The following is a 26,562-nucleotide window of genomic DNA, read 5'->3' on the forward strand; positions in this document are numbered from 1 at the left end:
GCATATAACAAAAAAATCCTTGTAATGAAAATTTTAGGGAATTTGCCAATTTCGTTATATCCAGGTTTAACTGTACAGACCTCAATATAACAAAGCGGTGAAATCAGCAATTAACTTCGCTTGGTGGAATTCGATCTTTTATGCTAAAGCATATACAGTTAACATTCCATTTTTCGGACTCCCTAGGAACCGCGAAAACAGCTTAAGGGGAGATGCGGGTCAAAAAACGCGAGTTTTCCAAAAAATTATCGATTTTTTGTTTTCACCTGTTTTGTTAAGATTAGTACCTCTACTGTTCTGGAAAAAAAAAAATCAATGTCGAGACAACTGGAAATGCTTTAAAATTGCGTCTAAAGAGCACAAGGTGGCTGTCAAAAGGCCGAAAGTGTGTCATCTTCGAGCACCTTGCCGCTGATAATGCGCCGCCGCTCGCCATTGTTGACCGCATGAGGCGAAGAGCCGAGCCTCACTGTTCAAATAACGACGGTTTCCCGCGCTGCTGCAGCACAAGAAATAATAAAGAGAAGCACGCTTTTGCCGCCTTTTTCGAGCGCCGCGACTGGCTTTAAATCACGTGGTACGGATCAGAAGCCGCCATTGGCCGCTGCGCGCCTGTGTGTGCCGTGAAGCCTACTTGCAGGATCCGTGTCTCGTCGAGCAACACAGCTAACAACGCTTTTCTCGAGTGCTTATCCGTTAAGGATGAAGAAAGCCGTAGGAAGCGCGGTCACCGGCCTGTGAAGTTTCACGCGGCACACAAATTTCGAGGACGCCGGCGCAAATCAAAGCCGCACACTCAAACCACGAAAAGATCGTCTGCTGCCGCAAGGCGTAGTGGCAGTGACGCCGATGCGTCCGACGAGTTTGCCGCAGCATTCGAATATGTGAGTGCCTCCCAGAAAAAGATCGGACTCTTCGAAGACGAAGAAAAATCACAGAGCGACGAGTCTTCATTGATTGCTGATATGACAGCACTGAACATGTTGGTTTAATCAAGGGCACTCCAGTTTTGAACGTGTTCTGGAAGAGCTTGGCGTGCTACCGCCTCATGATCTGGTTGCTCTTGGCTCATCACGGGACAGCACACGCCAGAAAAAAATGTCTCAAAAACTAACAGGAGAAGCAAGGGCTCGTCGGTGTGCGCTGAAGAAAAAATCTCTTGTCGAGGAGTCAGCTCGAAAGAGCCGTGAGGGCCAAACCTATGGTGCTGGCGCATTTTAATGGCAGTGGCCACTACAAGGAGGATTGTTCTTTCTTGTGTACAAATTTCGTCGCATTCAATGACATCTTTGATAAACATGCAATTTTGACTTTAAAACTCGTTTTTCTCAAAACACAAATTTTGCCATTTTTATCAATGTGCCCCTCCTTTTTCGGGTACTTCTGGTGCTCAGATCTGCATGAAATTTTTCCCAGATTTTTTCCAATGTACGAGAAATGCAATTATCTTGTTTAAGTTTCAATATTCTTATTATATAATAAAAAAGGTTATGTAAACTTTTACTACTGTAGGAGAAATATGAACTTCCCTTGTTAAAATTTTTCACGTCTAGTACATATTTTGTATGGACTTCCTAATTAGTTATTTGCATTCCACACTTTATTTGAAACATTATGAACTATCAATTGTAAAAAATTATTGAAGTTTAGGTCTGAAAAGAGGGGGGGCAGAAGGCTTAAGTTTTTCACTTTGTCATGTTGCAGAACTAAAAGTATGCAACTTGCAAGAAAACTAATTATATATTTGAAATCAGCATAAAAAGTTCTATAAGCAGCTCAAGTTTCATTGCTCTAGGGTGAATATTAAAGAAAAAGTGTCTTCGAGTAGCATCTCCCCTTAAAGGGCTTAAACACCTTAAACACCTTTTTTCAAAGGAGTGTTTACTCTGCCATACAAATCTACTGTATGCAGAGACTGCTCTGAGCAAGTGTGAAGCTCAGCAAATGCTCATAAGGTATTTCATTTTGATATTAAAGTCAATTTTCCCATGGCGCACCTACCAACATCGGCACTAGATTGAAGTCAGGCTACAGTACTAATTCTGGCGACTTCATGCAGCAGTCTGGCTAGTTGCAATGATGTCAGGTACCAAAACTTCCAAGATGGCTGCTTGTGCATCACCAAAATATTCAAAATGGCTGCTTGTGTGTCCCCAATGGAGCCACGGTGCGGAGCGGTCGTGAAAACGTCACTATATATTGTGCGAGCACATGACGAGAAACTCATGCCGTGTTGTGACGTCAGGGTACACTAGGAACTGAAACTAGCTTTTAAAAACAAAGTGTAATTACTTTTTCAGGGTGCACTCGCGCTTAGCATTACCTTTTCTAGGCTCTTGAGGGCTTGGCCTTTCATTTGATACAAAGAAACGACAACTGAAAATTTTCAAATAAGTACCCCCTTTAACCCTAGAGGGTCGAATTTTTTCGCGAAATGCACTCCAAAAATGTATACTTTCTTTATTGCTGAATTAAATTCTTCCGACGATTCTATTTTAAAAAAAATGGTGTAAAATTTTTTTTGTGTGACCGTAAAGTGACAAAAAAGTCATTTTTGTTGTTACATATAGTACATGGTTTATTCGTAACATCAAGCAAAATCTTAAAAAAAAAAAAAACCACTTATACGTTTTTTCATAAATAAAAATTATGCGTTGTATTAAACATAGCTCACAGACATACAAAAATACACTTGGAGAATAGTCCACATCAGAAGAATCGCCACTCAACTAACTATAGCAGCAGAGCAACCCGGCTTTCCCTGATATGTCTATGTGTGTAAACGGTGTGCTACAGTATGAAAATCTCAGCCGCTTCAATAAAATGCAGCATTTGCTGCTGCGTGGAGCTGATCGTTCCTAGTTAATTGTGCGCAGCATGTCGCCTACTAAGCTGCCATGGCGCTTGCTGTATCACACATATGCACTTGTTGCGAGAGTATTCATCATACCCAGTCCGTTCCTGCTTCCCTCATGCCCCCATGAATTTCTGGTGCATATACCTAAAAGACTGCAGCACTCGTGCCATACCAGTCGCCCCTTTGGATTTTCGGTATGTATCATTGCATGACACCATGGCATTGTGGCAAAGGTGACCTTTGAAATCCACTACGGCCACAAACAGATTGACTCATGAAAGCGCTGGTTCAAGCTTGCGAGACAATAGACATAGCAGCAGTTGTGGCTTCAATTAATGCCATTTCATACCTGTCATTTGAGTGGAAAGTCCCAAAAATTGGAAATTTCAGTGCCCGAAATTTCCAACATTATTGCACACTGACTCTGTGCCGTTGGTGGCAGTGCCACGAAAGCATATCAATTTTCAAGGATGTCCAAGAAATCGGCAGATGACTGTGGTAGCAAATGAATTCTCTTTCACATGGAAGGCACAGCAAAAATGTTCAAAGAACAGGGCAGTATAGAAAAAAAAGTGCTAATTTTTATAACATTAACAAAAAAAATCACTGTTTCACCACAAGGGCGAAGCAATGAATGCAATAGCAGCAAATTGTAATGTTATACGAAGTAAGGCAAGCAGCTAACTCTTTTGGATCCGATCTCGCATACTAACTCTACAAAATGCTGGTGTAAGGGAATACAGTCACCAACCATTTATTTGCACGCTGAAAATTCGGACATGCTCGTTTATTCGGACACGTTCCCGGCACCGCCACTCGTCCCACTGAAGTAATGTAAACTTACTACCGAAAATTCGGACACCCCACAGTGCGCCATACCATTTTTCGGACTCCGGCTGGCTGATCGAGTGCGACGTTGAACGCCATGACAAGCTGTCAGCAATGTTTACATTATTTTTGCTAGGTTGCCAGCACTGAAATTTTGCAATGAGATCGTGCCAGTGTCAAAATGCACGCAGAAGTTACCGATCTCGAAGGCTATGTTTGTTGGCTACACATAACGGTTGGCTTTTGCCAGTCAAGTATCCATTGAACGGCTACTACGGCCAAACAGCAGGCCAAGCCAAGCCAAGAACGGAATCGGCACAGTGCGGCGTTTGAAGTGAATGGCGGGGGCGTACGAGTACGATGCGGATCCTGACTCGGACAAACAGAGTATGACAACACGAGCACTGCAACATCAACTAGTCTAACATCGTTCCCTTTTGACGTTTGAGGGTTTGTGTCAGATGTTTCTGTTGCTAGGCCTGATCTGCGTCCCGAGCTTTGCGTCTCGCTCCCTTGTTTGTTGCTTGGAGTGCTAGGCCTGCTCTGCTGAAGTTGCTCCGACGCCGCCTGTTCCATGTGCGCCGTCGGAACGAAAGAAACGCGGCAACTACAAGGCCATGACGATGGCGAAAAAAGCAGCGATTATTCACCAGGTGGAAGGCAGCCGACCGCAATCCGAAGTTGCTTGGCTGCAGCTTGGGTGTTTTTGCCGAGTTGGGCAATGAGATCATCCGTCAGCTACTCGAACCAGCGCATGTATAAAGTGACTGTCGAAAAGACGTGCCTCTCGCACCACAGCCATCAAATGCAGATTTAGCGTAGGCCATTGCAGAGCTTTGCCAACCCACAGGGGTGGCCAAACATTGGCTGAAATACAGGGCAACTTGGTCGCACGTAAGCGTGCATGTGTACAGACGTGCATTGAGAAGTTTTCTCCGGCCGCTGGGCCAATAAAGGTGCTTTTTTTTCAGGTGAATCCTTTTTTTCGGACTCCCGATTATGCGGACTTTTCGGCGGTTCCCAGTGAGTCCAAATAAACGGTCGGTGACTATACAGCTGCTCCAGGGAGAGAAACTGTTTTCGTGCACAGCACGTAGAAGGGTATACGGTCCGTTTGCTGATGTCTGCCGAGACAGCGCATACACCACTGCTCGCGACCCCGCCCTTATGATCAAACTTCGAACTTGCTGCTCGAGCGACACAGCCCTCTCCCCTGGCGTCCCTTCGTGCTCCTCATTAAAGATGGGCGGAGCATTTCATCTCTGCTTCAGCCACGTTCATCACCAGCACTTGTGCGCTTTTAGTCGTGGGTAGAACATAATACGCGCGGGGCAGTGTTATCAATTTGGACTTTCTACGAAACATGACGGCGATGGCAAAAACCCGCCGAGAGTGTCCATGTAATTGCTATCGCAATAAAAAAATTTTGATGAACCTGAGAGACTGTGACCAAGGCTCTTCACAGTGGTTGCATATCATGTGTGAAACTGAAAGAACTGCAAGTCCAATTCACTGTATAGTAGTGTAAGCAAAGCTATTGCGCCCAATCTTCTGTCAAAGTTTGCCAACAAAACCTTGGGTGTCGTCCAGAGGGGTATGACACTGATGATTTAGTTGACCTGAACCTTTCAGAACCGGTTCATGGCATGGCATGAGAAGTCCAGAAATTCTATGCCTTAGTTGCAGGCACAAGGCGACACTAAAATGGTGATGAGCATTGCGTATAGAGAGCAGATGCATGTAAGTACAGTAAAAACGGCACATACAGTCACTGATGGATTTTTCGGACTCCAAAAATTCAGACTTGATGGATATTTTGGACTTCACAAATGCACTGTCAAGGCTCCCGTAGAACTACTGTATTTTCCGGTGTATAAGTCGCACCTTTGTGCAAGATGCACCCCCTACTTTTTATGAGTTTAGTGGGAAAAAATTATATTTAAGACGCACCTCTGTATAAAATGCACCTATTTTTAACTCTGTCAACATGATAAAACACAACGATGCATGCAGAGTAGATTCAATGCCAAATGCATAGTCACGTACAGCACTGAATATCTGTAAGCAGCTGTATAAAACATGTAAACAATGCTGTCCTAAGGCGCAGAAAACTAACATTTATTCCACTGGATTCGAAGCCACATCCTCCAGTGCACTGTCAAAAGTTCTTCCACCTTGTTTGGCAGCATCGCTGGGTTGTCGCTGTCGGCCTCTGAGTAACTTTTTTATGCCGCGCTATAAGCACCTTGAAGCACATTGTTGGCGTTGCCTCTACAGAATTATGAGGCTTCATGAGAACACAAACAACGACAGCGACGTATGGCTAACACCTACACACACGTATACAAAACATAAATGGCGACCAGAAGCTGTGACTCCTGCTGGACTGCAGCGACGTCTCACAGGGAAAATGATGATGATGATGACGAAGTGGTACTTTAGTTTATTTAACTGGTATTGTGGGCTTTACAACATTACAATGAAACATTGTGGTGCCCTTTCTTATTTATTGGCTCATTTTCATGGGTTTAATGCTTTGTTTAAGAATAAACAATTCGAACAGTACATAGTGCGCGTGACGGTGGTGGCTTTTATTGCGCCCGTAATCTGCGTGGTCGCCGCAATGCTTGAACAGCAAGTAGCTGACATATAAGACCTCACCCACTTCACTGTTATAACAAGATTGGATATATTTTTACGAATGCTCTCACGCTCAGTTTATCGTACTCGTGAATGAAATATAGACATATTGGTCTTGCAGAACTGCATGACTTTTTGCATATATAAGACGCAGAAAAAAAAGGTGTCTTATACACCAGAAAATATGGCAATACATTTTCGCGACTGATTTTTCGGACAGATTTACACACTAAAGTTCGATCATTCGGACGAAATTGCTCATTTGGTGGCTCATCACTCTTTTTTGAAGGCCTCCATGTTGGATTTTCCGCTTTCTTTGCCAAGTTTGGCTTCCAGTGGCCGGTTTTGTAGCCTCCGAGATTGGAAACGTGTACAATGTTCTGGTTTCAGAGGTCATGCCCACTTTTCCTTGGCTGACAGAACGCTCAACTTTTCTTTTTCAGCAATCATTATTAGTGGGTAGGTTATTATTTTTTTTTGCATTTCTTTTTCCGGTTGTCATTCTGCACGTGGTCACGTCGATGGTATGTCCAGTGTTTTCACGTGCGCATCACATGTTCTCTGCGATTGCAGTTGCTCAGTGGTTACGGCACTTGGCTGCTGACCTGAAATATGCTGGAAGCTCACGTACTTTGCGATGTCAGTGCAGGTTAAAGAACGCCAGACCATGCCATTAAATCCTACCAAACAACCGAGACATTGTGCGCATCTTTTTGTGTCCGGCTTCAAATTTTGTGAGCTAGGTGCTGTGGATCCACCGCGTGTGCCACCCGCAACGGTCAGCGACAGCGATCGACAACGTGCTGACGACGTCATTGTAGCCCAAATACAACCACATCTGCTAGTCTGCAAGCCTAGCATGAAGCAGGGCATTATTAGATATTTTTTTAGGCTTCTGTAATTCAAATAAACTTAATTTTCATGTCAACTTTTTTGGACTGTTCAATTTTTCGGACTAATTTGCAGTCCCCGCCAGGTCCAGAAAATCGGTCGGCAACTGTACACCTGTGTTGCATGATCTCCTGCATTGTTGCTTTGCACCTGCATGTTTGCACCAACGCGGCACCATCAGCACGGAGGGTATAGGAAAATCATGAACCAGCCCTGCACCGCTGAAACGATCAGCAGGGTCCAGCGCTTCGTGAACTGGTTCAGGTGGTGCAGGCAAATCGAACGAACTGAGCAAATGGAACGGAACAGCGATTCTGGCCTTCGTGGCTTCGTGCCATTTCTATGCTTCACCATTAATTATGAGCTCGTCCCTGAGCATTTGCCCGAGACACCACAGAACATGGCACACAGAGACGATTCAGTTCCTTGCCATACCAACCAGTCTCCGCCCCAATCACGAGTCATAACTGCTAAAACAACTATTATCCTTGTGAAAGGACCCAGTATTGCTGAGAAAATGTGGAGTAGCATTTGCAGACAGACAATGCAAAACAAAACAAAAAAAAAACAATTGAGACAAAGCGCAGCCCACGTGGATGAAGACGGGTGAAAGTTGTGTGATGCGAGGAGGGCGAGGAAAACGACAACAGAGCAACGATGCAACAAAAAAAAATCTTGGAAAACAACAAAGATGGTGAACACAAGGATAGTGTCATACGGCACCACTACGACTCCCACAACTGCTACTGGATTTGAGGTTCTGCAAAGGTTGTCGTAAGAAACGAGAGATACACAATCTCGCATAGTAAAATTGAGGCTTTTAATGCATTGAGTCTCTATAGGAAATTCGCCGGAACTGCATTAATCTGTCATAAGACCTAGGACCTGACAAAATCAGGGGACACAGAACAAGAGTTCCACGTTACATGGTGCATGATTCCAAGTGGGCTGAAATTGGACTTATTTATCAAAAGCAAGACAGTTTTCTTGTGCTTGGACATATTTATCAAAAGCGAGACAGTTTTCTTGTGCCAAGTTAGATTAGAAAAGATGGGGCCAGCATACGGCACAACTGCACCCAAGGAGTCAAGACTGTGGGTATCAGGTCTTTGAAAGAGAAGGTAAAAAATAAAAATTGTTCTTACTTTCGCTTTGCCCTCCTTGCTGTCTTTGTTTGGCGCTTTGTCAAGTGAGGTGCCGCTAGGTGACTCCGGTGGAGCATCATCCTCAAAGTCCAGTTCTCCTTCCAGGGGCTCCATAGAGCGGCTGTTGAGGCACTTCTTTGCCACGGGCACAGCAGGGGCTGCCTCCACGGCATCCTCGCTGATGTCCTCGGTTAACTGGCAAAGTACATTTCAATCATTTTTTCATCAATATTGATTTGAATCCTGAAACCTTGACATTAATCAAAGCATGGTAACTAAAACAATATGTATGCTCAATTTGCTCTACCTGTTGTGAATCTATGCAGAACACACAAACTGCAACAAAAACTCCCGAGTTTTGGAACATTAAAAAACTACCGTATTTACTCGAATATAGGTCGACCTTTCTTTTTCAGAAATGTTGCCCATAATTAGCAGTCGACCTACACTCAAACCTCGATATAACGAACATGGATATAACGAATTATCGGTTATAACGAAGTAAATGAGGCGGTTTTTTTCGAAATGGGTCAAATCCATCCAAAGAGAATTTGAGAAAACGGCAAAAATTTGCTATGCAAACTAAATACAATGCTGTCAAAGCTATTCTATGATATGTTTTACATGTCGGCTAGGGGAAGTTTCTGGTCACAATCAATTAAAAAATATGCAGCGCATTTCACCATTATTAGCATGATAACTTTGGATTTGGCTCATTTCGAACTCAGACATGGAATTCAATGCGGTATTCTTGAAAAAACTTAATTTAAATTCGGGCAGTGGCACATTCTTGCTTCGTCGGTGTCGACATTGCTTCTGTTCACGATGTCGTCGACGTCTCGGGACCGATCTCTCGCCGATCTCTTCACTTCCATCAGAATCCATGATAATCCAGCTCCGAAAGGAGAGAAAAAAAAAAAAACCAGAAAACAGGCAGAGTAGTCAGGCTAGGCGGGAAATCTCACGGAGGCTTCCACGTTTGCCGAATCACGTGATCGCCGAAGCGCTCTACTATCGGCATACTGGATTTGACTCATTTCGATCTATACAGCGCATGGATCTGGCTCAATTTCGTTTTGAAACGGGATCTGTGAGCACATGTAGCTGTTGGTATTTGACTCATTTCGTTCCGATCTCTCTTTTAGAGGAAAGTTGAGAGAATGTAATTGCCAAGGGAGCAATATTTGAGCTAGTTTCGGTATCTGGATTTTGCCCATTTCGAAAAAAAACGCCATAAATGAAGAATAGTCTTCTCATAGATACAGTGTTACCGATAAACGTTTATAATGACTTTTCGGATATAACGAAATTATTTTCGTGGCAGATGTGACTTTGTTATAATGAGGTTTGAGTGTATATTCGTGACCAAAGAATCTTCACCTATATTTGCGATCAAAGCAAGCAAAAGCACCGAGCTAATGATGTTCAAGTGCTGCGCCCGCCGTTTTTCAAGCAGTGCCTGCTACATAGGCACATTATACACCATAAAATCTGGAGTAAGGACTGCACCCTCCCTCCTTTCGGTCTAAATAATAATAAAAAAAGTTATTCATGTAATAGCTGCACACCGCCTTTTCAAAGCCCCTGCAAAATGAAGTCACTCCACCATATTTGCCCGTGATTTCTCTAGGTAGGTCGTGAAAAATAAGCTGCATACTCGCACATTTTGTTCGTTGTTCGATCTGATGTGACGGTTCTCATTTTCTTTTGCATGGTTCTGCGACAATGTCATGTTGGCAGAGCTACACAGTTGACTTCAAGTGTCAAGTGATACTTTTTGCCGAGAACTCCAGCAACTGTGCTGCTCAGCGCGAGTTCGACATAAATGAAAAGTTGATTAGGGGTTGTAGGAAGCAGTGGGACCGACTGTTTGCGTGCAACGGGACGGCATCATGCTTTTCACGGCCCAGCAACCGGGAGGTATGATGCCCTTGAAAAAGAACTGAAGCTCCATGTGAAAGAGGAACGCGACAGAGATCTCCAAGTTTTCTGCAAGGATATTCGGACAAATTATATGGCCACTGTCAACGGGATTTTGCGGCCGCCGCTGATCTGTACAGAGTCCAAACCGTTAACATCGCTTATGCATCGTCTGTTTCACGTGCGAGTAACAGCGCGCTAGCGCTAGGGATGAACGCGGTTGAAGCAGAGATGAAACGACCCGGCCGTCACCGTCGCGCGAAGGGCACATGTACAGTAGAACACTGTAGGCACATGCAATAACATCGCTCCGCGTGCGAGGCCTGTCGTCGCTTGCTTACCAGTTATTTCGTCATGCAAGGGACCATAAGGGGCGCCGTTGATGAGACGGGGACGGTCGCGAGCGCTGGCGAACGCGCTATCTCGACAGACATCGGTAAGGCTACCCTTTTAAGTGCTGGGCTCTCCACTTAAAGCAGTAGTGACACAAAATTTTGAAGGCGAGATAACTTGTGGGATAGATTTGTGTGTACACAAACGCATCATCTACGAAATATTAACGGCTGATATAACCTATAACACATTTAGGATTAATTTTTAAATTGCGTGTAGCGCATCTGTACGCGAAACGTCCTACCTCGCGTCACGACATCAAACAACAGCCATTTCCGGGAGATTTTCCTATGACCCGTACAACCGGGAGAAACGTTCAAAATCCGGGAGTCTCCCGGGAGAAAAAAAAGAAGGAGACAGCTAGCGAAAAGCTTCGAAGTAGTGCTACGGTGGCTATGAAATCAAAGAGAGCATGTTTATTTTGAAATTGTAAATGAAGGTGTACACTAACGCCTACTCATCGTCACTGAACCCAGCGAATGACTCGTCATTAGGGACCTTTTAACAATTTTGTTGGATCCCAAAAAGTGTAAAATACATGTACCTCACAAAGGACTGCAATAAACTTCAAAACTTCCAAATCAGTGAATGGCTTCGTGCACCTCTTCATTGAAGACAGGCCCGCCATTCGTGAGCTTGCAGTTCATGTTCTCGTTGCCTTAGTTGCGGTGCTTTAGGGCATCATGCTTGGAGTCCCCATTCACGGTTTCTTTTTCTGTCTAGCTTGAAATGTCGAGAGGTGAGGCTCCCATTCTCTCTCGAAGCTCGGTGCCACTCGACGGCATCGATCTTCCTGGCGACGGTGTAGGAGTGCATCGTTCAGCCGGCGGATCAACGGCCACAATGGGGGTGAATATTTCAACTATGCTGGCACTTTGGAGGGGTGGGTGCCTAACATATAAGTTTCAGAATTCTGAGGTTTCAGAAATGTGAATTTAATACAAGGGTGCTTCCGCAATACTTTACGGTAGTTGCCAATGTCGCAAAAACAGGAACACATATTTCCAACCTAGCAGTGTGGTTGGTGGCAGGCAGCTCACCACTACGCAGTGCAAACAGGTGGTTTAGCATGTACTCGTTGCGTCCATAGGGGCCCAAATACTTTTATTCAAGGGTGCACATGTACAGTCGCAACGGAAAAAGATTAGCACAAGTGACCGGTGACTGAAGCCACAAAATTGCGACACGCGGCGCTCTTGTTCACGAGCATGCTGATAGTGAGATTGCCAAGCACATTCCATTTTTCAAAGCAGGGGTGGCTGGTGCACCGGTGGAAAGCAGCCCATCTTGCTGTTGGCCCATCCGAAAGCCCATATCTTAAAGAAACGCTTGTTCATCGCTAACCAGCAGATGTGGCAATGCACATGATTTCTTTTTTTTTTTTTCGCTGAAGTTGGGAGCGACCGTATTTTTATCACAGTTGCCCCGAAAACGCTGTTTATATGAGTGCTTTCTGCCGGCCAACCGTGCTTTGGAAAATGGAATGTGATTGGCACTAGAGCACTGCACGGGCCCGGGCCAGCCCGAAAGACCGGGCCGGGTAAGGGATTGTTGGATTGGGCCCGTGATCTTCGGGCTCGGGTCGGGTTCGGGCCGGAGCCAGGCCCGTATTAGGCCCGGGTCTTATACGTATTTGTATAATTGCGTGTGTACGTAGTTCGGCTTTGTTTTTGTTGTTTTGCGAGGTTTAACTTCCCGAAGCGACCCAGGCTATATGAGATGCCGTCGTTGAGGGCTCCGGATAATTTCTGTGCACGCCAACGCACCCGGAGTGCTTTGGCGTGCACAGAAATTACACAGTACAAGACGTATACAATTTTGCTCCATCGGTATGCTAGACGTAATTTCAAGGAAGGCCTAACATAATAATAATAATAATATCTGGGGTTTAACGTCCCAAACCCACGATATGATTATGAGAGACGCCGTAGTGGAGGGCTCCGGAAATTTCGACCACCTGGGGTTCTTTAACGTGCACCTAAATCTAAGTACACGGGCCTCAAACATTTTCGCCTCCATCGAAAATGCAGCCGCCGCGGCCGGGATTCGATCCCGCGACCTTCGGGTCAGCAGTCAAGCGCCATAACCACTAGACCACCGTGGCGGGGCAGGCCTAACATAGGTTTCCACCATTATAGTGAGTGAAAGACGTTCTTGGGTACCGTGTAAGGAATGCAACGGTAAACTGCCTAGATTAGTGTATATAAGATGTGCGCGTTTGTATCTACGGAAACATTCTGAGTGTGCAGTTACACTCGCATGCCCGCGCCGAGCCTGTTTCCGCGTGCGTGACTCCGTAGACTGGTCAACGCGACTTGCGAGTCATTAATGTCTCAGGAGCTGTTTTTCGTGCAGTTTAAGTTCAAGATGCGGATCAACTCTTATCACAGGGCGAATGCCGTTGTTGATTTTCCCATTACTAGTGGTGAGGCACCAGGCCATAGCGACACTCGCTTCGCCGAGTGTGGCGAAACAACTGGAGTGATGAGGCTAGAGAAGCGATCCGGGATTCTGGGAATAACCAACACACACACCGACTGATTAGTTTTATTTAAACCACCCTTTATTCAACACACCGTTATGGCACACACGTCTGACACGAGTGTTTCGTTTTAAATAACTTCGCAATGAAAACAAATTTTCACGTAAAAGATGGCGGGGACCTCCTTTCGCTTAGGCACTGGCTATGCACGAATGAAAGCACTTCTGAGAAATGGCTTGAAAATTTGCAAAATATTTTGCGTGCCACAGGTATCTTCTCAATAACCGAAGGTTGGACAGTGCCTCCTTTATGCTCAAGGCATAACTAGCGCAAACGGAGTGGGCCGGGCCGGGCCGGGCCCAAACCTTTCAGGCCCGGGCCGGATACGGGCCACATTTAAGAACACCGGGCCGGGCTCGGGTAGAGTCACTGGAAAATCAGAGTATTGCAAAGGTAGGCTGCACGCGGGCAACATTGGGTGGCGGCGGCCATGTCCCTTCCAGACCGTCCGACGCGTTACTAGCGTGTGTTGAGAAGTGACCGATCTTTTAGCCTCAGGGCCGTGTTACGCTCGGCAGAACGGCATTATGTGTTTGTGTTTCTTCAAGAGGATATTAGAAGTGATTTCGAGTCATCGACAGGTATGGATCGACTGCGCGGTTAGCGGTGTAACTAATGAAACGTACGGCGAATGTTGCCATGTGCTCGCGAACTCTCTTGATGGCTACATCGGTCTCTTTTCGTGTCAGGCCCGGGCGTATTCGCTAGCTCCGGATCTGTAAACATAGTTGCATTAGCGCAGTGACATCGTGCGAGATGCCATTTACTTCGACATTTGGTGAATCATGACTGTTTGCGCTAGCGTTGCAGGAGGTGTTCAGGTTCACTGCACTCGAGAACGTTATCGAACAATATCGAGAACATTCAACCGATTCAACATTGCGTCCTTCGACTGATCGCTGACGCATCGCTTGCTTGCGCACCGTGCTTGCTGTTCAACTGGTTGATATGTGTAATAGAAGTTGTGTGTGTACGGTAATTGGAAGTTGTGCGCGACGTCTTGATTTGGAACGCCAGCAGCCGAACGCATGGGCGAATCGGCGTGCGGTAGGTAAGGTGCATCTTATCTTACGATACGTAGAAAATAGGCCATCAAAAATGATTGACATCACTACCTAATTGTTTCATTTCCTATGTCTTGTCTCCTTAATATTCCCAACGTTGCAATTAAGTTGAAAATATTTTGCTGTGTTCCGACTAAACAGTTTTTTTTTTTTTGGCGTTGCCAGCGCGTAAACAGCTGGGGTTCGGATTCTGCACTGCTGCACTTTTTTTCATACTGCACTCTTATTAAAACTTCCTCGGTACGGTGCTTTATGTTCTTTTGATCAAAAATAGCACATCCTGGAATTTTTAAAGCGCATGCTACTGCAACACAGTATGTATATAGACCTAGGGCTCGCATAAAATCGACTCCCTCAATGCGTGGGATCTGTTTTCTTTTTTTTATTGCGATAGCAATTATATGGACAGTCTCGGCTGGATTTTGCCGTCGCCGCCGTCATGCACTGTATATGTATAAGTATGTATATATATATAAAGGCCCCAGAGAAAAATAACTCAGAAAAATGCTTCCGAAGCGCGGAATCGAACCAGGGACTTCATGCTCCGCAGCGAGCGGCGCTATGCACTACGCCACGAAACGCAGATCCTCCACGTAGCTAACGGCGAGCGTTATATACACACCATTTAGCGCTGGACGGACTCAGAGACAGAAGGCGATAATAAGCGTTTCTTCATTACCAGCGAGGTGGCGCTAGGAGCCCGACGGGCGCATTTAAAAATCGTCGGCGAGCTCGCTCGCTTCTTATTTTGCGCATGGGAGAAGCTTGCCCTTCCGCTGTCTGCTCGCGCGGTTTTTCTCGTGGCGCGGGGTAGAGGAATGTTTCACGCTTTCACCGTGATGTCCGCGCTCATGTTACGGCGCGTACGAATGTCACTCGAGCTCAGGGACGCCGCTCGACACTTGAAGCACGCTAGTTTCCTTCGCTGCTTCGGCCGCCTTTGCAACAGAAGCGCTGTTCAAACTGAGAGTATCCATTGGCGAGCCTCACTTCGTATAGCATTAGTTCCTTGCTATCGCATTCATTGCTTCGCCCTTGCGGCGAAACTGTGACTTTTTTTTTTTTTTTGCTGTGACCATTTCTCACCAACTATACAGTATTTTAAGGGTACGCTCGGTGTAATGCAGCATTAACAGCGTTTTTTTGCAACAAGTTTAAAAATACGCTTGATAACATTGTCTTATACCAAGTTTATCAACAGAGTTCCATGCTTCTGTTTTGTGCAATGCCAAAGATCATGCCACAATTGCCTTCACGGTATACCAGTAAACAGTTATTATTTTAATAAATGTTTGATTTCGCTCTCGTGCGTGACACGCTTATAACTCGGATAGCATACGTAATCTGTTGAACAGGTCGAGATATAAAGAGCCGAGCAAATAGAAAGGTATGTAGTTTTCAATATTGCTGACCATAACGAACCGAAGAGGTGAAGTATCCTGTCGCATAAGATCTTTTCCAGCAAAGTTAGTGTAGTTCACTGCAGGAAGGAGTGTTATTCAAGGGGGGCGAATACTTTCAGGCCAACTATGTAGCCACGTAGAACGGCGCTCTTTGACATTAATTTTTCCCACACGGCAAACGAGATTCCCAGAGTAGCACACACGAAACGTTTCACTGATGGTGAGCTACTGTCTTCTGGCATCTGCATGCAGTGGCGTAGCCAGGGGGTGGCACACCGGGCCCGTGTCTCCCCCCCCGCGCGAAAAAGATGTCTGCTTACGCCCCTGTCTGCATGACGTGTTATAAAAGCGACGAAGTACTTCTGGGGATCGTGGTACTGCTAAATGTCCGGCCACGCTCTGCACTGAACGCGCCTGCACCCAAAGCGCTTGGAAGGGATATGGCGGCGAGAGGTCATGTGATGCGAGTAAGCCAATCGCGTCGGCGGCGGCGCCCGGAAAACAGATGCGATACTCTGAAATTTTTCCAGTGACTCTAGGCTCGGGCGGGCCGGACCATGGCGTTTTCGGGCCGGGCCGGGCTCGGGCCAGAAAAATCGGCCCGTGCAGTGCTCTAATTGGCACCCTCGATATTGGCGTGCTGGGGAAAAACAGTGCCGCGTGTCGCAATCTTGCCACTCCGACCACCAGTCACTTGTGCCAATCTTTTTCCATTGCGACTGTACAAGGCAGCCATCACGTGTTTTCCACCAAAAGAATAGCCTTCAAGATTCGAGAAAGTTGTCCCAGATCAATAAAGATAAGACTCGATTTGTATGCAAATTAACAAGCGTTTTAATAAAAGCAGTTCTATGGAACCTGGCTGGATTTTGCTGCTTAGACTGAATTGTAAAAAAAATTTTAATGATTGAGGTGTGAGGTTTTACTGTAACAATTTTTCATAGTTCTACGAAGTTTATTGTATCTAGCTTTTCCCACAGATGGCAAAATATTTAGGCATCTTAATTAATGAAGGTTACTGCATTCTGCTTAAGGGGAGAGGTGGGTCTTGAAAAAAGTTTTTTTATTACTTAGGTTAGCTGAATGAAAGTTAGTACACTTATTCAGATTTTTCTGCAGATTCCAAATCTTAAGGATTTTTATTATCTTCATTAGAACAAAAGATATGAGATTTCTGAGAGCATATTTCTTACGGTACTTTTTGGCAGCTTTGCTTTGTCAAACACAAGAACAAAGTATGTGGCAAGACTGCCAGAGAGTTCGTCTAGCCGATGATGCTAATTTTATTGTTTTCATCAAACTTTGAATGCGAAATAAATGCACGCAAATATGAGTGAAAAATTTTTGCTTCATACACTTTATGATTATTGAGAGTTATCATTTGGTAAGCAATATTATAAGAAAATAAATTGCATCATCGGCTAGATCAGCTTTCTGGCATTCTTGCCACATACTTTGCTTTTGTGTTTGACGAAAAGAAGTTGCCAAAAATCCCCCTAAGAAATGTGCTAGAAAACGTTGTTGAAACAGCATATCTTTTGTTCTAATGCAGCTATGAAAAATCTACTCACAGATTTGGAATCTGCAGAAAAAACTGAATAAGTGTATTAAATTTCATTCTGTTCACCCAATTATTAAAAACACACTTTTCAAGACCTACGTCTCCCCTTAATCTGTTCCACTGGATGCTGCCATTTACGTGCTTGCGAAAAGTTTCCTGCCTGTTGTTTTGTCTTCTACGTTTCAGAAGCCATTATCTTTGCTAGTCCCTACGACCTGCCACCAAGCTAGGACTACCATATTCACATGATTGTAGGTCGACCTATTTTACCTAAGTTTGAGATCTGAAGTTGGAGGGTCGATTGACAATCTAAACCGAAACTAGTACTGCCAGTAATGGTGAAGCAAATGAGTAACTTGACTCTTTGGCATGGTTACAACATTACACTCGCTCACCGGCCACAGGCATACTTTGAAGAAAAAAAGCGAAGTGCCACTGCTGTTCCAATGTGTCACTTTGCATACACTACTCTAAAGCTGCCTACTGTCATGCAAAAAGCCAGTGTCTTTGCCTCAGAAACGAGAATGCCAAGGACGCGTTTCAAGGCCAGCAGGGCCTGGGCATGAAAGTTGATCAAGAGGGCTGGCTTGACAATGACGATTGAGCACTTTACAGTGATGCTACCGAGGACTTCTGATTTGGAGCAATTTTAGGAGCAGCAAAATTTTCGTTTTGGAGCACTTTGGAGCAGGAAAAATTTTCATCTTGGAGCACTTTGGAGCACATAATTTTGCATCTGGGAGCACTCTGGAGCAGCAAATTTTACATCCTGGAGTGCACTACAGAAACATATTGCATTCAAGCACCTGAAAATTATTATGGGGCTCTTATGAAGGCTAGAAATATTTGGAATCATTGCAATTGTCACGAAAAAAATCATCTCAGGAGAACTCCATACTTCACTCGCTAATGAAAAAATAGAGAGAGAGAAATAGATTAAAAGGAAGAGGCAGGGAGGTTAACCTGGTGCGAGTGACCGGTTTGCTACCCTGCGCAGGGGTGGGGATATAGGGGTCGGAAAGAGGACAGAGAGAAAAAGATAAAATAAAAACAAAGCAAAAAATGCACACATGCACACACATGCAGGACGTCCTATCAGAGCCGTTGCGATAGACCGGTTGAACGCAGAAAGCGCATTAGCGCCTGCACACCCTTCTTCTGTGACGTTAAGTCCTGTCGGTGGCGCAGGATTCTTTCTTCCGAAAGAGTTCGGTCGTCCAGTTTATCAAGCGCGTTGCAAAGCCACTGTCTTTGCGAACAGTACTGTGGACAGTCGCACAGAATATGCTCAATCGTTTCATCACTTCCGCAGTGGTCACAAGATGCGGTGTCGGCCATTCCTATGCGGAACGCATACGCGTAGGTAAATGCGAAACCCAACCATAACCTGCAAAAAATAAGGACTCATGCAGTTGAGTGTTCTGGATTAACCTCTTCGGCGATTATTTTCGACACTAGCAAATAAACAGAATACCGGATAAATAAAATTGCAATTTATGAAATAAAACTCTAAATACATCTATGTGGTTATCAGAAGACGTGGTAGACAAACTCTGTGATGTACAGCAGTGCCTCAATGCCAAAGAGCCACACTGTCCCTAATGCATTCCCCTAAGAAAACTCCAAGGCGAAAGCCAGGTTCTTTTTCTTCTCGATCGATGGGTTGGTCCTCCCCCTCCCTCTCTGCAAGCTTTCTGCACCTCACATGGTTTTGCACTACCTCCTTGATCGGTGCACCGATCACAGAAGCAGTGTAAAGCGACGATGTCATGTGATTACATCATCACGTGACATCACGATATATGACGCCATGTTGGCGTCGCAAGTTTTGACGATGTATGACGTGATGATGACGACATCACATGATTATATTTTACATCAATCGAACGCCGCCGACGGTCAATTTTTGTGTTTGATAAAGCATCTAAGGCTTTCGCATTATTATTGCGTATTGAAAGTTAACAACCTGGCCGTTAACAACCTGGCCTTACATACCAAACTGTCCTGCACCATGTCACCTTTGTGCCATGCGCGAAACGGCTTCGGTTATCATCCACTTCACAGCTCCTCAATTTTTTTTAATTTTTATTGTGATAGCAATTATATGGACACTCTAGGCGGATTTTTACCGTCGCTGTTGCCATAATTTTCCGTATAAAGTCCATATTAATAACATCACCACGCGCATTCTAGCTGCGGGTAAAAGCTCGCGAGCGCTGGTGACGAACGCGACTCAAGCGGAGATTTAACTAGCCGGCCGTCTGTCTCCGTCACACGGAGAGCGTATGAGATAACATCTTCCCGCCTGCGGGCCTGCCGTCGATTGCTCATCAAACATAGAGGAAACGCCCCGCCCGTCTTTCGTAAGGAGCATTAAGGGACGCAGGGGAGCAGAGGGGGGGGACAACCGCATCGTTCGAAAGGCACTGTCGCTTGCGCGCGCGCTATCTCGAGGCATCAGGAGACGGCTCGTAAACTTGCTGTGCTCTCAACACTTACTTCGCGTTTAGAGAACTCGGAGCACGAAAACGCTTCGGTTCCTGGAGCGGCCATATTCCCTTAAACCAGTGTTTTGTTGAGTTACGCGAGATCGAATCCAAAAGAGTTAGCTGCTAGCCTTACTTCGTTTAACAATACAATTTGTTGGTATCGCATTCATTGCTTCGCCCTTAAGCAAAACTGAGTTTTTTTACCCGTCAGCTATTGACCCCCGAAAGCGAGAAGCGGACGTGTAACATGGGGTAGCCGCTTCACTGTGGGCCGTCAGCGATGGGCCCGCTACTGACAGCTGCGTATTTGCGGCGGCTCCGACCAGGATATATGCTTTTATTAATGAGATGACCTTTTTAAAAAGCAAGCAAAAAATTCGAATTGGAACCCTAGCACGTGAGCTCGAAAGGGCAGGGCCATTTAGGGGGTATTTACCGCAGAGTGATTAAACTCGGACCTGCTGGTATAAGCAATTACGAAAAAGCTCTTCCGAATGAAGATCCATGGATAAAGTATATCTGAGGAAAAGTGTGAACGCGTTTCCACCGTTCGCGTGCTCTTCCATAAACGCGAAGCAAGGAAAATCCGATATTGTTCCATATCTACTGCTAGCGATCCCAGATTTCATTCCGCGATGTCCAGAAACAGAAGTGACAGACATTTTAGCGGCACGCATGTAGTTATTACTGAACACTGCTTTCTTTACGTGCCGTGCGACGCTTGAAACGAGCTATCAGCAGCGTTTCGGATACAGACGACTTCCGCCGATGAATCGCCGTCGCAACTTTCTCGCTACCGATAGGCCTAGACGTCACGAGCCTCTGCGGAGAGCGCATTTTGCTGTAGAACCGACTTGGAGAACAGAAGCTGCGTCGGCACCGTGCATGGCATTGTGGTTACTGAAAAACCAAAAAGACGCGTACCTTCAAGGAAAAAAGTAAGGACAGGACAGAAAGGGCGTCTTGAAGAAAGGGCGTTCCTTGAAGGTACGCGTCTTTTTGGTTTTTCAGTAAGCATGTACCAACTAGCCCAACAAAAAGTTCTATTAAATGGCATTGTGGCTTACTCGGGACGCACGCACAAGCGCTATTTATTCAGCGGGATAATTCTTGGTCCATGGTTGCGACTTTGGCAGCCCCAAGATCAAGCTGCACATGTTCTGACGCGCCGGCGGTGCGACTGCCGGTGATAGACGCCCCCAAACCTGAGACTTTGGCGCAGTTTGGCGCAATTTTCGTCGATATTATCAGGATGGCGCAGTAAATACGATTTGGCGCACTTTGGCGCAGTTGGCGCAGGAGTGGAATCACCGACTTTAGTACCGTATTTACTCGAATCTAACGCGCACCTTTTTTCCGGAAAAACGAGTCCAAAAATCGCATGCGCGTTAGAATCGAGTACCGAAAAAAAAAAAAAAAAAAAAAAAAAAAACTCGGTTATCGTATTGCCATCGACATTTCAAAATGGCCGCCTCCTACGATTTCTGCCATTTTTACATTTTTTCAGTTCGTACGTGTGCTGAGGAGCTTGTCATCCCGTTCTGCGTTCGCATCGACGGCATGGAAGTGCCGACTCCAAATACTCGACGAGTGTACCACGATGCCGCATTTAAAAGAATAGTTATTACATGTGCCGAGAGACGGACGGCAATCGGGCCGCATCGCGGTCGTTCGGAGTTCCCGAAACGTGCGTGCGAGACTGGCGCAAACAGAGGCAGAAGATTTTTTACACCAAAGCTTCACGAAAAGATTTCAGTGGACCAAAGCAGGGCCGGTTTCCCGAAATCGAAGAGCGTTGACAGCGACAGGGAGTTGTCTGACAGCGACGAGGACTGATCCATTACGCGACTCGTCTCGGCGCCGTAGTGGTGACAGTTTTAGCGGCAAGGCCCGCTTTTTGACTTTGTGTTTTACTTTTTTGAAATTTTAGTTCTTTAAAACCCAAATACATGTTCTTCTGAATGTGCGAAGTTTGACTCCTACGGACTTTTTTTTGTTCTTTTCTCTCACGAAAAATGGGTGCGCGTTACAATCGATGTATTACAGTCAAACCCCGCTACAACGAAATTGACGGTGCTCGGAAAAATGTTCCTTGAAGCGAACATTTCGTTGTAGTGAAATCGAAAAAAATATGACTGACCTGAGCTAGTAGAACAGTGAAACTTTTATTTCCAATATTCAAAAAGTGTTTGCTGCTTCCTTTGCGTCCCCAGCAGCGTTACGACGCGATTCTCATATATGCATAGCGACGCCACGTTGAAAAGCACACAGAAACAACGGCTTCCGCGAACGAATCAAACAAGCACGGGCGCGCAACACGAACAGCACAGTTGCACCAACACGCTAACACTGGCTATTCGCCGACAACGGCGACATGCAGGCGTGCTATCGCGGAGCGATGACGTACGCCTTATTCTATGCTATTCTTATCCACCACTCGCGGCTGGCTGATCCAGTTGATAACGCGGACGAATTGTTGCTCCGACCACCGGTCGCACTGGCCAAGCGCGAAAAGCACGAAAAGCATTGGCATTCGAAAAGGCACCATACCGCGACTGCACCCCACGGCTGCTCGCGTCGATAACGCGGTTGTGGCGGATGTCGGATGTACCGTCGCTCTGACCTCTAGCAAAGCGCGAAAAGCACGAAAAGTATTGGAAAGCCGTCGGATAAGCTATCGTTTCGCGATTGCACCCCAGTGTCGACAATTGAGCTTTGGCTTCGGATTGTCTGCGACTCAGAAGCAACTCAAGCCAGTTGCGAAAGCAGGGCAGTCTGATCGCCGTCGCTATCAAGCAATGGCGGCCCCCATGCTCAGTCAACAGCGGCGGTTTCTGGTGGTTCCAACACGCGATTCAGACTTTGAATTCGTATTTTTATGTTCTAAAATGCATCAAAATGTCCGAGATTGTGTTTATTGCACGGTAAATTAAATTTTTGAGCCCGAATGGCATCGTCAAATTTCGTTGAAGCGGAACGGCAGCAGAAAACGTGTTCGTTGTGGCGAGCATATTTATGCATTGACTCCTATGGACTGTTGACGGGGAACCGAGAATTTTTCGTTGTACCGGAAATTTCATTGAAGCGGAGTTCGTTGTAGCGGAGTTCGACTGTACTTTTTTTTTTTCTTGGTCGCGGAAAACGGGTGCGCGTTACAATCGAGGGCGCGGTAGAATCGAGTAAATACGATAAGTCCAGTGACTATATCGGTGCACAGACTCCCTGGATTGTACCACAAATGCCACTTCAGCCAATGGAAAAGTGGCGATACAGTTGAACCCAGATATAGCGAATCCGAAGGGGATCGCAAAATGTTCTATATAAATGTAATTCGATACGTAAAATATTCTAGATATCGCATATATATGAAAGGGGATTTTACGACTGTTCGATATATGCAGGTTCAACTGTAGGTGACAACAGCTAATGATGTGGAAAGAGGAGAGCTTATAACCCACTATGAAACTGCAACGCTACTTCATCTATTACAGGGCTCTGCAGTAAAGGGACATGACTGTCAAAAGGCAATACTTTTTCAAGCCAAGCTCAGAACTGAGACTTTATCCATTCAAAGCATTCGCTATTTTTAATTGTGACATTTAACATGACACATAGCTTCTCACCAATGTGAGGCATCGTGGTGAGGGCCACAGGTCAATTTCCGCTAATTTTGGTTTTTTAACGTGCACACAAGTGATGATGCGTACATGTGTTTAAATTAAAGCCAATTTTTTCCCACATATTAAACTGGAGCTTGATTATTATAGTAGGACTCACGTGCTGTTGTGGTGCAGGCTCTGGGCTATGAACAGCGCCCTCTTCCTCACTCTCAACAACCCCCTCATTGCAGCCCCCAGGAGAGTGGATTGGTGCAACAGTAACAGGTTCAGCTTCCTGCACTGCTGGTTCCTCGCTCTTTCTCTCAGCCACCGCTTCCCCCTCTGCATTACAACACAACCTCATAAGTAAAGCAGACGGGGACACAACAAGGCAATATCAAGTGTATAACCATGGCTTGCCATTTAAACATGCCATAACAGTATCACACAAGGACATCGGACATAATACATGGAGCAGTGAAAAAAAAAATGGGAGTGCCTGGCATGTTATAGGGGAAGTATTCTTGGGCAACAATGTTCTTTGCAACATCATGCGACTCTGCAATGGACACATCTGTGTGTACAGCCTGTAGTTTCTGACTTGCTATGTTTGCTGCACACTTTCCTAAACTCTGTCAGCCATACACTTCAACCTGCCCAGTGCTGAGTCATGCAAGATCTCTTCAATCCCTGAATAACCCCAGGAGGCAACATGTTTTAGACCAAATACAAGAACTGACTTTTACGCCTGAATTGGCTAGACCACGTAACGCAGAACTCCCCAACCTCGCCATGCTCAATCATAGAGAACATTTGAGCAAACTATCCAAAAATTGCGCTGCATACCCGCACCCACCCCCTTCAATGTCCTGCCGCAAGCAAGGCAGTCTTCATTAGGAAGCCACAGACATACTCACTACCATCACCCCACATACAGCCCTACATCTCTGGCAAGACTGACACTCCCATCTGCACATTCTGTCATTGCTTCCCGGACAGCCCTCATTTATTATGAATGTATCCAGGGAGCTACGCTGCAATGCAGTCTAGCCTCGCTCAACTACTCATCAACTCTCACCCTGCTACTCTTGAGGAGTGGATGATGAACTCCTCTCTCGACGCCCTGAGGGCTATGAGGGCGCTCATATAAGGCTCCTTGACTTGGAGCCGGACTAAACCCCTACCTTCCTTTTCGATCACTCTATATAGACCTGGCTGGCCCAAACCTGGGCTCTCTCAGCTTAGTAAAGTATTTTTCTCTCTCTTTCAGAAGAAAAATGACTTTTCACAGCAATTTCCACAGCTTTGCTTAACTTGAAATTTCCTCCGGTTTTTACAACTCCGATTTACCGAGGTGTTACTTTACATCCCATTTAAAGCTGAACAATAATATTAACGATTTGGATGCGCTTTGAAAATGCAAACAAAGAAGAGATGGGACACACACGCACCCACCCCATTCAATGTCCCGATGCGTGTGTCCCGTCTCTTTGTACACATCTTCAAAGCGCATCCACATCATCGACATGCAGAACCAACTAAGTGCGCTGATGAATAATATTAATTCATATGGCTTTACATGAAAAAAAACTATGATATTATTATTATGAGGCATGCTGCAGTGCGAAGCTCCAGATTAATTTTGACCACCTGGAGTTCTTTAATGTGCGCCTAAATTTAAGCACACAGGTGTTTTTCTCGTTTCTATTTACCTTATCAAAATGTGGCTGCCATCGTCAGGAACCAAACCCACATCCTTGAACTTAGCAGTCCAACACCTTAGCCACTAAGCTACCACTGCAGGTTACATTTAAAGCTTTATAACTCATGACCTTGAGATATGTCACGACAGACAACATAAACCAATCCTACCTTCAAGCACACTCTCTGGAGCTTCAGGTGACTGTGGTCCAGCTAAGCTCCCAGTAGCAGAGCCCTCACAATCACTTGCACCACTGCTGCCAACTGCAAGTTCCTGGTGCTCCTCAATGGATGCCATGCTACTTCCACTTGCTCAAGGGCACTCAAACCCTAGTGTGGCCTCACTATCCTCTTCAATCTTGCTGTTATTCGGCACCCAAGCAAAGAGCCTGAGTGTCTGAGCTGTACCCCCAGATGCTCCACGCCTTCAGTGGGGCTGCAAGGATTATCATACACATGAGCTTTCTTATGCATGACATAAAATCCAATGCTAGCAAAAAGTTGCAGAGAGGCTACACTACCTATGCCAGTTCCACATGATCACAAGTGTAATCAAATATAATAATAATAATAATAATAATAATAATAATAATAATAATAATAATAATAATAATAATAATAATCTAATGTTTTACATGCCAAAACCACAATATGATAATGCACAGCCTTAGTGAAAACGAACAGACAATGAAGCCAAGGAAGCTAAAGGGGAAGTTACTTGCAGGCTTTTTAACTGCATTTAGTTAAAAAGACTACAAAGCTACAATACAGAAAAGACTAAAATAAAGTCCCCTATACCTTCCTTAGCTTCAATGACTGTTGGTTTTCATTAAAGGGGCCCTGCAACACTTTTTCAGCATGGTCAGAAAACGCTGCCGATCAGCAGTCGAGGCTCCTGAGAACACGCGAGCCAAACATTATAGCGCGGCACGTGGCCTGGAATTTACAATTAATTCTCAGAATCAGCTAGAAATTGTTCCCTCTTCTTTTTATGAATGATGCCATATGCCCAAATTCACGGCCATTGGCTGACTTAAGCATCGTGGGCTGCATTAGTTACCATGGCCGCCGCAGGAGGTCGTCATGTGCCTCCATGCGCGCACTCGCGATCACACTGAGTGAAAGTAAGCTGCGCGTTCGAAGGAAAAAAAGAAAAAGTGCTCAAGGTCATAATGAGCGTGTGATGTAGCTTCTTTCCCCCATGCGACTCCTTTCTGCTTAGCTTCCAGAGTACTCGTAGGGACGAGAGAAGAAAGAAAGCAATTACAGCGTGTGACAAAGAGAATCTCTAACTCCGCTTGTACTCGACAGATTCTAAAAATTTTTGCGGTGGTCGATTTGTGAGGCAATAAACTACTTTAATGAAGCCATTCAATGGTTACTTGAATTGTTGCAGGGCCCCTTTAAGGTTGTGTCTAACAAAGAAAAACGAGCCCTTAAATTCCCTCCTTTCATTCAATATGATTATGTGGCACACTGTAGTGGAGGGCTCTGGAAATTTTACACCACCTGTGGTTCTTTAACACGCA

The 26,562-nt window shown here is 45.3% G+C and overlaps 1 protein-coding gene across 1 annotated transcript in view; it reads right to left on the minus strand.

Annotated features, from left to right (window-relative positions):
* The window catches only part of LOC119373458 (zinc finger CCCH domain-containing protein 18), a gene marked incomplete at its 3' end in the record, with an annotated part of 102,774 nt that overhangs the window by 55,921 nt on the left and 20,291 nt on the right, over positions 1-26,562 (minus strand). The window contains 3 exon segments of the mRNA XM_037643491.2: positions 8,362-8,556; positions 23,511-23,674; positions 25,205-25,469. Coding sequence (XP_037499419.1) covers positions 8,362-8,556; positions 23,511-23,674; positions 25,205-25,331 — 486 coding nt within the window.

This window comes from Rhipicephalus sanguineus, chromosome 1, assembly GCF_013339695.2.
Source record: "Rhipicephalus sanguineus isolate Rsan-2018 chromosome 1, BIME_Rsan_1.4, whole genome shotgun sequence".
Classification (NCBI taxonomy): Eukaryota; Metazoa; Arthropoda; class Arachnida; order Ixodida; family Ixodidae; genus Rhipicephalus; species Rhipicephalus sanguineus.